The 17,709-nt window shown below is 35.7% G+C and overlaps 1 protein-coding gene across 1 annotated transcript in view; it reads left to right on the top strand.

Annotated features, from left to right (window-relative positions):
- Window positions 1–17,709, top strand: part of GRIA4 (glutamate ionotropic receptor AMPA type subunit 4) — a 516,704-nt gene that overhangs the window by 419,074 nt on the left and 79,921 nt on the right. Inside the window, exons 7-8 of the mRNA XM_019948657.3 lie at window positions 9,015–9,173; window positions 13,598–13,765. Coding sequence (XP_019804216.1) covers window positions 9,015–9,173; window positions 13,598–13,765 — 327 coding nt within the window. The remainder of the gene's footprint in view (window positions 1–9,014; window positions 9,174–13,597; window positions 13,766–17,709) is intronic.

The raw sequence follows: 17,709 nt of genomic DNA, 5'->3' as shown, positions 1-17,709 counted from the left end.
TATTTGTAATCATTTTCTCTCTCTCTTCTCCTTCTGGTTCCTTCTATTTTTCATTTCAGTTATTGTATTCTTCAGCTCTGAATGGTTCTTTTTTATATTTTTTAGTTCTTTGTTTAAATTCTCATTGTGTTCATCTATTCTTTTCCCATGTTCCATTACCATTTTTATCACTAATGCTTTGAACTCTTCATCTGGTAAATTATCTCTGTTCTATTAGTTGTTTTTTCAGGGTTTTTTCTTATTGTTCCATTTGGAACAAATTCCTCTTCCTTCTCATCTTGCTTAATTTTCTCTTTCTCTATAAAATTGGGTGACACAGCAACCCATCCTGATTTTCAAGGGGTGTCCTTGTGTGGGAACATCTCAATGCAGTCTATATGTGCCCGGTGGCTTTTGTGGGAGGTCTGGATCTGAAGTGATCATGTTTCATGTTTTCCCCATGCCAGAATGTACTGGCAGCTATCACTTTGACAGGAGATGGTGCTGATGATGGAGAGACTTCATCCAGAGCCAAGTGTGATCTGGGGCTTCTCCGATGCTTAGTGGCTATCACTGCCCTATCATGGGTGGTGTTGGGTCCCAAGTTGCTGGAGCAGATGCCCCAAGGTTCGGGTCAGAACTGGTTCCATTTCCTCTAAGTGTGTGCCCTCCTCACTCCAAATAATGGCACTTTTGCCCCAGAGGGGAGCAGTGCTGGAGAAGAGGGACCAGAATAGGTACCAGGTGGGGGCTGGCACATGTGTTGGGACAGCCTTGGCACACCAGTCAGAGTTCCATATTGCTCCTGATCTGCCACCTTCACAAACACCAGTAATGGCCACATTTACCCCTTTCAGATGCCATGCCAACTCCATCCCCACCAATTGTGCACTCTCCTCAGCTATGGTAGTCTTTGCCCTAGTTGTGAGCAGCTGGAGCAAGAGAGGCTGGAGGAGGTGTTCACTGTAGACCAGGGCACATGCTGGGGCAGTCATGGGTAACTGGCCAGAGTTCCAGGCTGTTTCAATTTGCTTCTTCTTCCTTGTTCCCACAGGTAAGCAAGTGTGTTTGTGTTCTTCATGAGCAGTCTATGTTTCTTACAGGCCTACTGTTAGTGCCACTGGTTTCCAAATCAGCTAAGGGGATTCATCTTCCCAGTGTTGGACCCCAGGGCTAGGGTGCCCAAAATATGTGGGTATATGTATGTTTTATTTACACATCTAGAGGTACTGGTGAAAGCATATTGTATCTCAATCAATTAAGCTCTGTTCTAGAAATTTCAAAGAAAATTAGATACAGGAAAACTGTCTATCTGGTGGTTCAATGTAGTCTGTTTTTCAGATTTAAATAAGAAAATTACTTGCCTACTTTGCCCTTGCACTTTCTCTTTTCCAGTTTGTTCACTTTGCTCCCTGTTATTTTTCAAAGACATGTATGATTATTTCATTCCCCTGCTTAAATTATTTTCATTGGCTCCAGGCTGTAAATTCAGTAAAAGAATTCATGCTCTTCATAAAAGGGAAAGACCCCTTGGTCTTTCCAACTCTACCTGCTTCCATCTCATCCTGCCACTGACTTCTTGCATTTCTCTCAAAATGACATACTGCAATTGCACCCACTGTTACCATCTCCTATCAGAGTAAGCATTCTAAATCTAAGTACCACACTACTAAAATCCTTTAGGATAAAGTATTACACTACTTACCTTAATGTACAAAGCTCTTTAAGATTTATCCCTGCTTAACCCAAGAGCCTCTCTCCTACTCCACCCTATATGTGTCCCTTCCTAAAACCAAATTAATTCCCAGACCTAATGTTGCTTTTATGTTTGCAGCTTTAGCTTATGCTGTTTTCTACACCAGGAAGCACTTACCCCACCCAGTCTTAATTAACAGTTACTTCTTTTAGAAAGCTGTCCTTATATACCTAATCAGATAGCCACTCTTCTGGGTTCACAAATCACCCTGTACACTAATAGTACAGAATGCATTCATTGTTTTCCTTTATGAAATCATTTTTTATACTTCCTCTGTGCCAGGTATTGTCCAACTTCCTGTAGCCTAGCGGCAAATGAAACATTAGCACCTCACAAAATCATTAAGGGCAGGAACAATGTCTTTTTTGACCTTGTAAAAAGGGCCATTATCCTTACTCTTTATGTGTTGAATGGCTTTTTATCCTCCAGCACCCAGCTTATGTCACTGCATTTATTTTGTTACTATAATTTTTCAAATTAATCCTCAAAATAGATAAACATAGATCAGAAAATGGGGTTCAGTATAATTTACCCAAGATCACACACATCTAAGTCTCAAAATCAAGATTGAAGCTCTGTGCTGTCTAGTTGCAAAGAATAAATAAATTCAAATAAATAAATAAACTCAAGATTAGTAAATAAGTTATATAGCCACAAAGTGACCATTAATTTAAGCATTTCCTATACCACCCTTAAGGGGAAATTTGACCTTACAAACATTCTCTGTATTTATATTCAGAGCATTCTTCATCTCTCCTCCAGCAGTCAGATGATTTAAATATGGCCAACAGTAGCAATAAGGAACTGTTGATGTTTGTTCCAAGGCAATTTCCTTCAAGGCACATTCTTAAAATCTATCATTTAAAATTTACTATCACATCTAGGAAAACACCTGGCTCTGTCATAAAGTAGTATAAAATTATAGAATGTTCAGAATATATCATTAAAAATTAACAGAATCTATTCCTTACCTATTCCACACCACCACACACAGACACACACATGCACACACCATTCATGCTTCATTTAGAATGTAAGGAAATTAATATACAGAGAGGAAAGTGATGTCCACATTTAGGTGTCTGGTTAGTAAGAATGGAGACTAAAACTCAATTTTTGAAATTTGGAGTCTAGCAAGTTTTTACTCAAGTGCAATGACCCCAGTTAAAGATTCCATTAATTTGGAGACATTATTTTACTTTTTGCTTGGTGCTTCCTATATTTTTCAACTTTTCTGCATTGAGCATGTCTGACTCCACCATCTATCTACATGATCATCAAAACCGCATCCTTTAAGTCAATTTTTAACCTAATTTTTGTTTTTTTGCGGTATGTGGGCCTCTCACTGTTGTGGTCTCTCCCATTGCGGAGCAACAGGCTCCGGACGCTCAGGCTCAGCAGCCATGGCTCATGGGCGCAGCCGCTCCGCGGCGTGAGGGATCTTCCCGGACTGCGACACGAACCCGTGTCCCCTGAATCGGCAGGCGGACTCTCAACCACTGCGCCACCAGGGAAGCCCTAACCTAATTTTTTTTTTTTTAATAGACTTTTTTTTTTTTTTTTTTTCTCCTTTTCCCTTTTTCCTTTCTGCGGCACGCGGGCCCCTCACTGCTGCGGCCTCTCGCGTTGCGGAGCACAGGCTCCAGACGCGCAGGCTCAGCGGCCATGGCCCACGGGCCCAGCCGCTCCGCGGCACGTGGGATCCTCCCGGACCGGGGCACGAACCCGCGTCCCCTGCATCGGCAGGCGGACTCTCAACCACTGCGCCACCAGGGAAGCCCCCCTAACCTAATTTTTAAAAGGTGTTAAGACAGAATCTTTCCCATTCTATTTAAGGTTCCTTCTTTTTAACTGCACCCGAGCTGTCTCAGTATGATTTAGTCAACCTGTGAACCTGAAATTCAAAACAGCAGAAATGTTATCTTAATTAGAAAAAACATAAAATAAGTATTTATAAAATACCTATGATGTGATGGATGTATATAGATTTACATCAGTAATCATCAAGATATCTGAAGTTCTATAATTTATTAATTTCACTTTCCCCCTATTCCCAGAGGATGTATGAACTCTAAGTGAAAATTAAAAGGAAAACCAAGTTGGAAATTAATATTTTATTAGGATGTCACTGACCATTGTGAAATGCAAGCATTGTTGAATAGCCCATTTCAACAAGCCGAAGGCCTCTACCCTGGTTTCCCCTCTGCCTGTGGGACATTATTTACTTAGTTACTTAGCCACTGACCACCTCCCCTCACTGCCCCAGGACTGTAGAGTTACAATTTTATTACAGTGTTTCTCAGAACTTTCAGTTCCACAATATTCTCTGGGTAAAAACTGAAATCTAAACAGTCACCAAAGTAACCGTTTCCAAGAAAACTGCTTCACAATCTAGATCCTATCAATTTGCTGTATAAAATTATTTTAAAATATATGAAGGAAAAAATATTGCCTGTACTCAGACATAGCTAAAATTAACTGAGCCACCCACCATTCTTTCAGATCATAACTAAAAGGAGCTTGTAATCAGATGTGGTAATATTTTCACCTTTACCTTCAGCATAGCAGCAGAATGGAATCAGAGAGATGTGAACTGTTATTTATCAGTTAGACTTTACATCAGATGACTTTTCTGAAGGCTGCAGTTTTTTGCCTGTGTGTATTGCAGCTGTGGGATAACTCTATCAAAGAAAACTTGGCAGGCCTTTTATTTCAGCCACTGCTAAAATAAAATAAAATGTCATCAATTAGCAGCTAATGCAATAGTTGAATCACTGTGTCTTTTAGAAAATTGAAATTATTTTCCTGCCTCTCTCTGCCTTATCTTCTCATAGAAACAAACAAATGTTCAACTGACATTTTACTAGCTAGAAATTGACAAACAGTGTTTTTCCAATTTCAAAAACATGGATTTAATTTCTGGTGTCTAGTTTCTTTCCCAGTGAAATGAGAATATTACTGATGAACTGTCAAATTAGCTAGGATATAATAAGCATGCAATAAATATTTGTTGAATGAATTAATTAATATCTATTATTTACTGAATTTAAACCAGATGCTAGCTGCTTTAGCATTATCATTCTTATTTTGCATGTGGGAAACCTAAGGTTAGAAAGTTACAGAAGTGGGATTCAAAGCCTGGGTTGTTTTCTACACTTTCTCCCTGCCTCTCCTATGGATATGATAAATACCAAAATTGAAAACTCATATTTGTATAAGAATACACAAGACCATGGGGTTAAAAACACAAACTTAAGAGTCTTTTGGTTCTAATATGTATTTGCTGGGAGATCTTAAATAGATCTCCACTGATTCTCAGTTTCCTTTTTTGTAAGATAAGGCTAATAATATCTATCTCATAAGTTTGTTATGAGAACTAAACTAGATTGATAATCTGTGAAATGTGCTTAGCACAGTGCCTGGTACCTAATAAGCCCAGCAGCAATATTAACTATGAATACACACTCCTGGGTCTTTCTATAGCAACCTTCCTTAGTTGCCAATAGACTGGTCTGTTTCTTTTTAGATAGCCAGAAAGTAACGTGCATATATTGGCTAGTAAGACAGTCTCCTTTGTTATTAAAATAAAACACAGAGAAGTTTCCAAAATCATGGCTGAGACATATGCAGGAGGATAGGTCTTCCTCTTCTCCCTGAATCTTACTATACTGTAGGGTCACTGCTGCATATTTTACTTTGACCAATAAATAAATAAATAAATAGATAGGTAGGTAGGTAGGTAGATAGATAGATAGATAGATAGACAAAACACTTTCCCTTAGTTTTCTCAACATGACTGAATCAAATTCACATTTTCAAAAGAAAGTTTCCTAAATACTAAGAGGGAACAGAAAAGAAAGAAAGCACAGATCCTTCAAACTCGTGTGTGTGTGTGTGTGTGTGTGTGTGTGTGTGTGTGTGGTTTACTTTTCTCAGAGCTAATATATTTGGTTTTATGAATTCACTTCTGTAATACACTTTTTGCCTTCTTCCTGTAATTATTTGTTTACAAAATTGGGTGTGTATTTTTGTAATGTACCTTAAATTCTTAATGGAAAAGAGAGGGCCTGTTCTAAAATAAACTATATGGAAGATAGATGATAGTGAGATAGATAGATAGATGATAGAAAGATACAGTTAGAAAATAAATAACTTTCCAGAATTTTTTAAACTCAGATAACTACTTCTGGGCCAAGTGAGATGACACCCTTTCCTGCCACCTTCCTCACTCCACCTGGTGGGCCCCATATTTTTCCCTATCACACATGAATGGCCTATTTGCTCTCTTCTTGTCCACTGCCATTTCCCAGGACTACGAGGGTTGTAGTGACTGATGTAATCAAAGCTTTCACCCTCTCTAGTTCAAGTCGCCATCTCTGTCTGCTTTAAAACCACTTTGTAATTAAACTGAACCTCCCTAAAAAGTTTTACCCATTACAGACTCAGGGTACCATTATACCTTGATATAAGATGCATTTTCACATGAGACACATATCTGCTTATCTATATCAGAGGGCAATTATATTATCAACAGAAGACTTTTTGATGCTTTCATTCATCTCCTATATCCTCCTCCATGCTTCATAAAAGGCACTCAGAGCCATTTCAGAAATACTTGTTAAATTGAGTTGAACTGAACTAGAAATACTTATATCGTTTTCTCAGGTATTAGATTTTTTATTGAAATATAGTTGATTTGTAATATGTTAGTTTCATGTATAGAGCAAAGTGATTCAGTTATATACACACACACATATGTGTGTATATTTTTTTTTCAGATTTTTTCCATTATAGATTATTACAAAATATTGAATAGAGTTCCCTGTGCTATATGGTAGGCTCTTGTTGTTTATCTATTTTATATGTAATAGTGTGTTTCTGTTAATCCCAAACTCTTAATCTATCCCTCACACCCCTTCCCCTTTGGTAACCATAAGTTTGTTTTCTATGTCTGTTGAGTCTGTTTTGTAGATAAATTCATTTGTAGCATTTTTTCAGATTCCACATATAACTGATATAATATGATATTTGTCCTTCTCCATCTGACTTACTTCACTTAGTATGATAATCTCTGGGTCTATCCATGTTGCTGCATGCATTCATTCTTTTTATGGTTAAGTAATATTCCATAGTGTATATTTACCACATCTTCTTTATCCATTCATCTGTCGATGGACACTTAGGTTGCTTCCAGTCTTGGCTACTGTAAATAGAGCTATTATGAACACTGGGGTGCAAATGTCTTCAAATTAGAGTTTTCTCTAGATATATGTCCCAGAGTAGAATTGCTGGATCATACGGTAACTCTATTTTTAGTTTTTAAGGAACCTCCATACTGTTCTCCATAGTGGCTACACCAATTTACATTCCCACCAACAGTGTAAGAGGGTTCCTTTTTCTCCACACCCTTTCCAGCATTTATTATTTGTACTTTTTGAAGATGGCCATTCTGATTTGTGTGAGGTGATACCTCATTGTGATTTTGATTTGCATTTCTCTAATAATTAAAAATGTTGAGCATTTTTTCATGTGCCTTTTGGCCATCTGTATATCTTCTTTGGAAACATGTCTATTATGTTTGTTTAGGTCTTCTGCCCATTTTTTGATTGGGTTGTTTGTGGTTTTTTTGCTATTAAGCTGTATGAGCTGTTTGTATATTTTGGAAATTAAGTCCTTGTTGGTTGCATCATTTGCAAATATTTTCTCCCATTCTGTAGGTTGTCTTTTCATCTTATTTATGATTTCCTTTACTGCGCAAAAGCTTTTAAGTTTGATTAGGTCCAATTTGTTTATTTTTGGTTTTATTTACTTTGCCTTGGGAGACCTATGAAACATTGTTCAATTTATGTCAGAGATTGTTTTGCTTATGTTCTCTTCTAGGAGTTTTATGGGATCATTTCTTATATTTAAGTCTTTAAGCCATTCTGAATTTATTTTTGTGTATGGTGTGTGGGGATATACTAACTTCATTGATTTATATGCAGCTGTCCAGCTTTTTCAAAACTACTTGCTGAAGAGACTGTCTTTTCTCCATTGTATATTCTTGCCTCCTTTGTCAAAGATTAACTGACTGTAGGTGTGTGGGTTTTTTTCTGGGCTCTCTATTATGTTCCATTGATCCATATGTCTGTTTTTGTGCCAAGACCATGCTGTTTTGGTTACTGTAGCTTTGTAGTACTGTCTGAAATCTGTGACGGTTATGCCTCCACCATTGTTCTTTTTCTTCAAGATTGCTTTTCAATTATGGGTCCTTTGTGGTTCCATATAAATTTTAGGATTATTCATTCTAGTTCTATGAAAAATGGCATGGCTAATTTGATAAGCATCACATTAAATCTGTATGTACTTTAGATAGTATGGTCATTTTAACAATGTTAATTCTTCCAATCCAAGAGCATGGGATATCCTTCCATTTCTTTGAATCATCTTCAATTTCCTTTATCATTGTTTTATAGTTCTTAGGATATAAGTCTTTCACCTCTGAGGTCAAGTTTATGTCTAGGTATTTTAAATTTTTTTGATGTGATTTTGAAAGTTTATTTTTTACACTTTTGCTTTCAGATATCTATTGTTAGTGTAAAGAAAGGCAACAGATTTCTGTATGTTAATCTTGCATCCTTCTACCTTGCTGAATCCTTTATCATATCTAGTAGTTTTTATGTGGAGTTTTTAGGATTTTTCTGTATATAGTATCATGTCATCTGCATATAATGACAATTTTACCTCTTCCCTACCAATTTGGATACACTTTATTTCTTTTTCTTCTCTGATTGCTGTGGCTAGGACTTCCAATACTATGTTAAATAGAAGTGGTGAGAGTGGGCATCCTTGTCTTGCTCCAGATTTTAGCAAGAAGGCTTTCAGCTTTTCACCATTGAGTATTATGTTGGCTGTGGGTTTGTCATAAATAGCTTTTATTATGTTGATATATGTATCCTCTATACCCACTTTGGTGAGAATTTTTATCATGAGTGGATGGTGAATTTTGTCAAATGCTTTCTCTGTATCTATTGAGATGATCATGTGACCTTTGTCTTTTCTTTTGTTGATGTGGTGTCATGTATTAAATTTTGAATGACAGAATTTAACAGCTAAATTGGATCTTCCATCTGTTTCTAGCCATCACTTTATTAGAAATCATATTGATTACCAATTTATGTTACCATTGAAGAGCCAAAATGTATAATAATAAATGTATATATAATAATAATGTATATAATAATAAATGTATATAATAAATAAATAAATAATAAACAAACTGTCATATTGATTTTTATAGGGATTCAAGGATATTTCTCTTGAGAGGTTTATACATGGTGGAGCCAATGTTACAGGATTCCAGTTAGTAGATTTTAATACACCTATGGTAACCAAATTAATGGATCGCTGGAAGAAACTAGATCAGAGAGAATATCCAGGATCCGAGACACCTCCAAAGGTATTTGTTTGTTTTTATCTTATCTATTTTTAGAATTTTTAGTATTTTTTAAAATTTAAGGTAGAAAGCTCATTATGCAGTTTTCCTAGTAATATTTTGCCAGACACAATGTGGCATAGGGCAGAAATATTTTTTCACTATTTGTCACACAGCCCTTAATAACTTCTAAATTTCTATATTTAAGAGAGGAGTTGTTAGACATTAGTTCAAGTAGTTTACTATATTATATTATATATTATATTATATATATTATATTATGTTTTTATATTATTTTATGATTACTTTGTGTATGAATTTCCATGAAGAAATTGTATGCTTTTTAAAAAAATTTTGTTAACTAAATATTTCAAATGTGAACAACCACTGGTAGCTATTCCACCCAGATAAAAATATATTTGCAAAGTGATTTACAATGAGTAGGGAAATTGGGAAATTGGTAGAAATGTAAAATGTATAAGCTTCTGCAAAATTTCTCTTTCAAGTTAACAGTAAAATGTCAGATTTTTAAATTTTATGTGACAGACATTACAGAAGTATGTTATTGGTATCTACAAAGGAAGCTGGTAAATTTCTGAACATAAGCACATTTTTTTCTCTCCTGAAGAGATAGATGACTTCCTTAGATATCATGTAAATAATGGCATAATGTTTCTTAAACTCCAACTCCTACATGGTTTTGAATTCCTACATAAAAAGGTTTCATCATTTCAACAACTTTTACTAATCTCTCACTGTGTATTCTAGTAAAAAGTTTTCAAATATAATTTGGAAATTCTAGCCTAGAAAACTATGATCTAGGGGTAGAGCAAGTCGGTTCTTCCATTTCCTAATTATAAAACTTTCTCTACTATCCATGTCAATTTCTTCTCTGTAATATAGGAATTTGGCTAGTCATAACATTTTCACTACTCTATAGAAGCATGGAATTTCAAAAGAAAGCATTTATTGAGTATCCACTATGCTCAAACACTGTAGTCCAACCCTCTGATTTTACAGATTAATAAATACAAGATATTAAATGGTATGTTAATTGGCTGTCCCTGAGTCAAGGACCAGGTTTGTGGAATGCCCAGGACCAAGTCATGGGTTCCCTGAGTCTTAGACAAGTGCATTGTCCACTATATTACACCACTTCTCATGCTTAGATAATACATATGAAAGCATATTAAAAAACTAAAAAATTTTCAAGATGTAAACCACCTTCAGGATTAAAAGAAACTTGAGAAGTCTTTTAGTCTTTTTGCCTTCAAGCTGGTTCAGAGAAAAATCATCCCAAAAGCTCAAGTATATCAAGTATTAATACACACGGAGAAAAGTGTAAAGCTTCCTTCTAAACTCATTGGGACAGTTTGCTTTACAGATATTCCCCTCATTCTGTCATCAATGTATGTAGAGACTCCCTTGCCCTTCTCTTCTCTATTTGTATTTCTTCCTTCCTCACATTTTTTTCTCAGCCATATTTTATCTCAGCATTTTTTCTGTAAACCATCTCTTCAAGTTCTTTTTACCCTTACAGTTTTAGTATGTAGAATGGGCTTCAAACTTCTTGGCAGTGTTTTGCAGCACCTTGTGACTTTTTTCATTTCAGTGATAATATGTAATAATATGTGTCCACTGTGGTCCTCCTGTCTGGACACACTGGTGTCGTTTGTCCTTCCCTATCTTGCCTTTAGCCTATCACAATGTTTACTATTTGATCATCTCCAACCAGACTTATCTATGTCAAAGCTTTGGGCACTTTGTTTTATATGTAAATACATATAATTTTCTCATCTTTCAGAGTTTTCTTAGCGTAATAGTAGGCACCCAGTGGCCATTTAATAAATAGATATAGCCAGTTCTTATTGTTCATGGTAGTCCCATTCTATAAAGTTGCCATGAACACTGAATGAGTGAATACTGAACACTTACTCCTAGGGGAAATTACAAGGTTAGGTCACTACATTTTTGTCAAACAATCAACACATAACACTTTGTTTTATCTGTGTTTCTGTTTAAAGATATCTTATTTAAAACATTGTCAATAAATTAACATTGAATTCATGGCCAATAGCAGTATAACTCAAGCCTGAACAAAGCTTATCTAACATGTATTTTTTTCCATAAGACACATCACAGCTTTCTTGTACTGAGGAGCACTAGACAGCCATCTTTTGGGCCATCTTTGTAGTCTTCACCATTCCTAGCCAGTATCTAGCTCTCAGATATGCTATGAAATTCAATCCTCACAAGTACCACAGAAGATAGTCATTATTTTATTTGATTTTGTTCTGCTTCATAGCTGAAAAATGTACAACATATTCCCATAAAACTATGAGTAGCAGAATTAGAATTCACCTAGTTCTCAAAACCTAAATTCTTGCCACTGTGCTGTGATTCTGCCAAACTCTATATTTTTATATACAAATGTTGATAAACAGAATTCATCCCACCATTCTAATCACTGGTTAAAGCAGTGAATAGCTCTAGGTCAAGACTTAGTTTTACTCTCCTCCAAAATGAAGAGTATGTTTAATAAGAATTTCTAGATACCATCTAGAAATGCGTGCCCATAAATATGGTTTCTTGGACTTCAGCACAATAAGACACATGGAAAAGAATGAAATCCTTTAAAATGGTAAAACCAGTTTAAACTACTGCTTCTTTCCATCTATCAGCTCTATGACCCGTCAAAAGCTTTTGCCACTCTGGCTGAATGTCTGCTTTTCTCTGCTCCACTCTATACGATATCTGTTCTCTTTTCTAGTTCACTTGTTTCATAAAAATGAATGGACTTTTTAAAACACAGCAAGTGCTTTTGCTTTTTTGGAGTCATATCTCTCAGCTTCTTTCTTCCTATTAGAAAAGCAACAATAGTTTTCTTTTCTTCTCCTTGATCCTAAAATGCTAGCATTGCATATTTTCTCTTGCCCTTTATATCTTTGATAAGTTCTACTTTATTACTTGTTTTTATTTTCTTGCCATCCAGAAAGATGATTTGATGGCTTTCTCTACTCAAAGGTATGTTGCTCCAGGCAGTGGAGGAGGTATGTCCATTTTTGGCTGAGTACCTTGGTTAAGTACCTTAATTTCCTTCGACCATCCCATTCCAAATATGAAGGTGTATGCTTATCATTAAACCTATTTTGTCATGTCCTTGAAGAATATATAGCAAGGCTTATAATTTATAAGTCACACATAAATCTTTCTGATGAAGCTTTAATTAGATTCTCTGACATTGAAAGGTTCTTTGTTAGAATTTATATTCTTTATCTTATCCATGTTTTAGTCCTTCTCTTCCCAGGATCGCTGACTGCTATGCTTAGCAGGTATATTGCCTAAGTTTACTTTCTATGATTTAAATTTCAAACGATTTTTATTAATTTATAAGCAGCAATTCAGGATCATTTTCCACATTCCATAGCACAAAAGTACCTCTCGTATAGGCTTAGAATGTGTTAATCATATAGAATTGACCATATGGAATTCCTGAAAGAGATAATATATTTTTTTCTTATGACTAGCAGTTGATGCTCTGCCACACAAGAGAATTGTTCCATATGTTTCATATGTTTAGGAATTTTCTAATCAAACTTTACAAATGTTCCCTGTTCTTTTTATTTTCAGCTTAAACAAATCACATTTTCTTCTCAGATTTTCCTCATTTCCTCTCCTAACCTTAATAATCTTTTCCTGAGAGTTTTGTCTTTTCTCAAAGAGAAGCATGGGACAATCATCAGAAAGCAGATGATCTATACTTCATTTCTCCACTGTATCCTAAGTTATGATAAAAACTTAGAGAAATGACTTAACCTTCCTGAGCACACTCAACAGGCATGGACATAACAATACTTGTGCTTATTTAACCATGTGTATACACACTTGTTAAATAAATAGATGTTATTTCTGGCATTCTATATCTGAGTAACAGTAAACATTCCCACTCATTCTTCTGAGAAACTGGACAGAGTTATATACTCCAAGTCAATAAACATATATTAAATCTCAGGGACTCCTGATGGGCATTTGGAGGAGGAAAGAGTGAGACATTCCAGCCCTCCAGGGGTTCAAACACAGCAAGAGATTACGGCATTTAGTCTTTTTTTTTTTATACTTTAGCTGTTTCACTTGGACACAACAAAAAGACCACACCTAGAGGCCTTGCTTCTCCCAACTGATGGAAAATTGTGCATTAGAATTTCTATTTTTCAGAGTGTGTTTTCTCCTTTTAAAACCACAGTGTTAAGAATTGATATACAGTCTTTGTAATAAAGTAATAATAGAAATTTCTGAAGCTAGAGGCAATTAATTATCAGTAATTTAACTGCCCTTCTGGCAGCATGGTACTTTATGTCATAAACAAACAGAGTCCCCAGACTAGTCCCCAATTCCGGTGATTGATAAGAATTTAACATTTACCATTATAATTACTTTCATTTTGTTAGTATACATCTGCTCTGACTTACGATGGAGTCCTTGTGATGGCTGAAACATTCCGAAGTCTTAGGAGACAGAAAATTGATATTTCCAGGAGAGGAAATGCTGGAGATTGTCTGGCAAATCCTGCTGCTCCATGGGGCCAGGGGATTGACATGGAGAGGACGCTAAAACAGGTAACACACAATTTTATTTACATTCAATTTATTTCACAGTCATTTTTTAATGGCATATTCAAGAAAACAGAATAATCTATCTGTGAATAAATATATATTACAATTGTCATTTTATTATATTGAACCATTTTCATTTCTGAGACTTTTCTAAATAGGATACTGGATAGAATACTGATGTTTATATGATATGTAGATGCTTAGCCAGGATAAGTTGGTTATGCCACAGTAATAAACAACCCCAAGTCTCAGTGGCTTAAAACATCAAAAGAGTATTTCTCACTCACAATCACCAGATTAGTAGGGGCACTTTGTTTATTATAATCACTCAGGGATCCAAGCTGACATAGCAGCTACCATCTTGAATGCTACAAAGGGCAAAGAGTTGTGGGCAGTTTTCTAATTGGCAATTAAATGCTCTGGCACTCATCACATCTGTTTACAACTCATTTGTCAGAAAGAGTCACATAGACCTAGCTAACCAAAAAGGGTGCAAGAAGTACAAGCCTACATTGGGCCAAGAATGAGGAAGAACCTCAAACATTGGCAAACACTATTAATCTACTAATCTACTGACTACCTCAGTAGATCTTTATTTACTTTTTTTAACATCTTTATTGGGGTATAATTGCTTTCCAATAGTGTGATAGTTTCTGCTTTATAACAAAGTGAATCAGCTATACATATACATATATCCCCATATCTCCTCCCTCTTGCATCTCCCTCCCATCCTCCCTATCCCACTGCTTCATGTGGTCACAAAGCACCAAGCTGATCTCCCTGTGCTATGCAGCTGTTTCCCACTAGCTATGTATTTTACATTTGATAGTGTATATATGTCCATGCCACTCTCTCACTTTGTCCCAGCTTACCCTTCCCCCTCCCTGTGTCCTCAAGTCCATTCTCTACGTCTACATCTTTATTCCTGTCCTACCCCTAGGTTCTTCAGAACCATTTGTTTTTTAGATTCCATATATATGCGTTAGCATATGGTACTTGTTATTCTCTTTCTGACTTACTTCACTCTGTATGACAGAATCTAGGTCCATCTACCTCACCACAAATAACTCAAATTCATTTCTTTTTATGGTTGAGTAATATTCCATTGTATATATGTGCCACATCTTCTTTATCCATTCATCTGTCGATGGACACTTAGGTTGCTTCCATGTCCTGGCTATTGTAAATAGTGCTGCAATAAACATTGTGGTACATCACTCTTTTTGAATTATGGTTTTCTCAGGGTATATGCCCAGTAGTGGGATTGCTGGGTAGTATGGTAGTTCTATTTTTAGTTTTTTGAGGAAATTCCATACTGTTCTCCATAGTGGCTGTGTCAATTTACTGTCCCACCAACAGTGCAGGAGGGTTCCCTTTTCACCACACCTTCTTCACCATTTATTGTTTGTAGGTTTTTTGATGATGGCCATTCTGATCGGTGTGACATGATACCTCATTGTAGTTTTGATTTGCATTTCTCTAATGATAAGTGATGTTGAGCATCCTTTCATATGTTTGTTGGCAATCTGTATATCTTCTTTGGAGAAATGTCTATTTATGTCTTCTGCCCATTTTTGGATTGAGTTCTTTGTTTTTTTCATATTGAGCTGCATGAGCTGCTTGTAAATTTTGGAGATTAATCCTTTGTCAGTTGCTTCGTTTGCAAATATTTTCTCCCATTCTGAGAGTTGTCTTTTCATCTTGTTTGTGGTTTCCTTTGCTGTGCAAAAGTTTTTAAGTTTCATTAGGCCCCATTTGTTTATTTTTATTTCCCTTTCTCTAGGAGGTGGGTCAAAGCGGATCTTTCTGTGATTTATGTCATAGAGTGTTCTGCCTATGTTTTCCTCTAAGAGTTTTATACTGTCTGGCCTTACATTTAGGTCTTTAATCCATTTTGAGTTTATTTTTGTGTATGATGTTAAGAAGTGTTCTAATTTCATTCTTTTACATGTAGCTGTCCAGTTTTCCCAGAACCACTTATTGAAGAGACTGTCTTTTCTCCATTATATATTCTTGCCTCCTTTATCGAAGATAAGGTGACCATATGTGCGTGGGTTTACCTCTGGGCTTCTATCCTGTTCCATTGATCTATATTTCTGTTTCTGTGCCATTACCATACTGTCTTGATTACTATAGCTTTGTAGTATAGTCTGAAGACCAGGAACATGATTCTTCCAGCTCTGTTCTTCTTTCTCAAGATTGCTTTGGCTATTCAGGGTCTTTTGTATTTCCATACAAATTGTGAAATTTTATGTTCTAGTTCTGTGACAAATGTCATTGGTACTTTGATAGGGATTACATTGAATCTGTAGATTACTTTGGGTAGTATAGCCACTTTCACAATGTTGATTCTTCCAGTCCAATAACAAGGTCTATCTCTCAATCTGTTTGCATCATTTTAATTTCTTTCATCAGTGTCACATAGTTTTCTGCATACAGGTCTTTTGTCTCCCTAGGTAGGTTTATTCCTAGTTATTTTATTCTTTTTGTTGCAGTGGTAAATGACAGTATTTCCTTAATCTCTCTTTCAGACTTTTCATCATTAGTGTATAGGAATACAAGAGATTTCTGTGCATTAATTATTATTAATTAATTATTATTACTAGTAGTTTTCTGGTAGCATCTTTAGGATTCTCTATGTATAGTATCATGTTATCTGCAAACTGTGACAGCTTTATTTCTTCTTTTCCGATTTGGATTCCTTTTATTTCTTTATCTTCTCTGATTGCTGTGGCTAAAACTTCCAAAACTATGTTGAATAATAGGGGTGAGAGTGGACAACCTTGTCTTGTTCCTGATCTTAGAGGAAATGGTTTCAGTTTTTCACCATTGAGAACGATGTTGGCTGTGGGTTTGTCACATATGGCCTCTATTATGTTGAGGTAAGTTCCCTCTATGCCTACCTCCTGGAGAGTTTTTATCATAAATGGGTGTTGAATTTTGTCAAAAGCTTTTTCTGCATCTATTGAGATGATAATACGGTTTTTCTACTTCAATTTGTCAATATGGTATATCACATTGATTTATTTGTATATATTGAAGAATCCTTGCATTCCTAGACAAACCCCACTTGATCATGGTGTATGATCCTTTTCATGTGCTGTTGGATTCTATTTGCTAGTATTTTGTTGAGGATTTTTGCGTCTATGTTCATCAGTGATATTGGCCTGTAATTTTCTTTCTTTGTGATATCCTTGTCTGGTTTTGGTATCAGGGTGATGGTGGCCTCATAGAATGAGTTTGGGAGTATTCCTCCCTCTGCTATATTTTGGAAGAGTTTGAGAAGGATAGGTGTTAACTCTTCTCTAAATGTTTGATAGAATTCACCTGCGAAGCCATCTGGTCCTGGGCTTCTGTTTGTTGAAAGATTTTTAATCACAGTCTCAATTTCAGTGCTTGTGATAGGTCTGTTTATATTTTCTATTTCTTCCCAGTTCAATCTCGGAAGGTTGTGCTTTTCTAAGATTTGTTCATTTCTTCCAAGTTGTCCATTTTATTGGCATATAGTTGCTTGTAGTAATATCTCATGATCCTTTGTTTTCCTGTAGTGTCAGTTGTTACTTCTCCTTTTTCAATTCTAATTCTATGAATTTGTGTCTTCTCCCTTTTTTTCTTGATGAGTCTGGCTAATGGTTTATCAATTTTGTTTATCTTTTCAAACAACCAGCTTTTAGTTTTATTGATCTTTGCTATTGTTTCCTTCATTTCTTTTCCATTTATTTCTGATCTGTTCTTTATGATTTCTTTCCCTCTGCTAACTTTGTGGTTTGCTTTGTTCTTTTTTCTCTAATTGCTTTAGGTGTAAGTTTAGGTTGTTTATTTGAAATGTTTCTTGTTTCTTGAGGTAGGATTATATTGGTGTAAACTTCCCTCTTAAAACTGCTTTTGCTGCATCCCATAGGTTTTGGGTCGTTGTGTTTTCACTGTCATTTGTTTCTAGGTATTTT

Source organism: Tursiops truncatus, chromosome 8 (assembly GCF_011762595.2).
Source record: "Tursiops truncatus isolate mTurTru1 chromosome 8, mTurTru1.mat.Y, whole genome shotgun sequence".
Lineage (NCBI taxonomy): Eukaryota > Metazoa > Chordata > Mammalia > Artiodactyla > Delphinidae > Tursiops > Tursiops truncatus.
The sequence above is the reverse complement of the archived record's forward strand: the minus strand, read 5'-3'. Positions and strand labels throughout refer to the sequence as shown.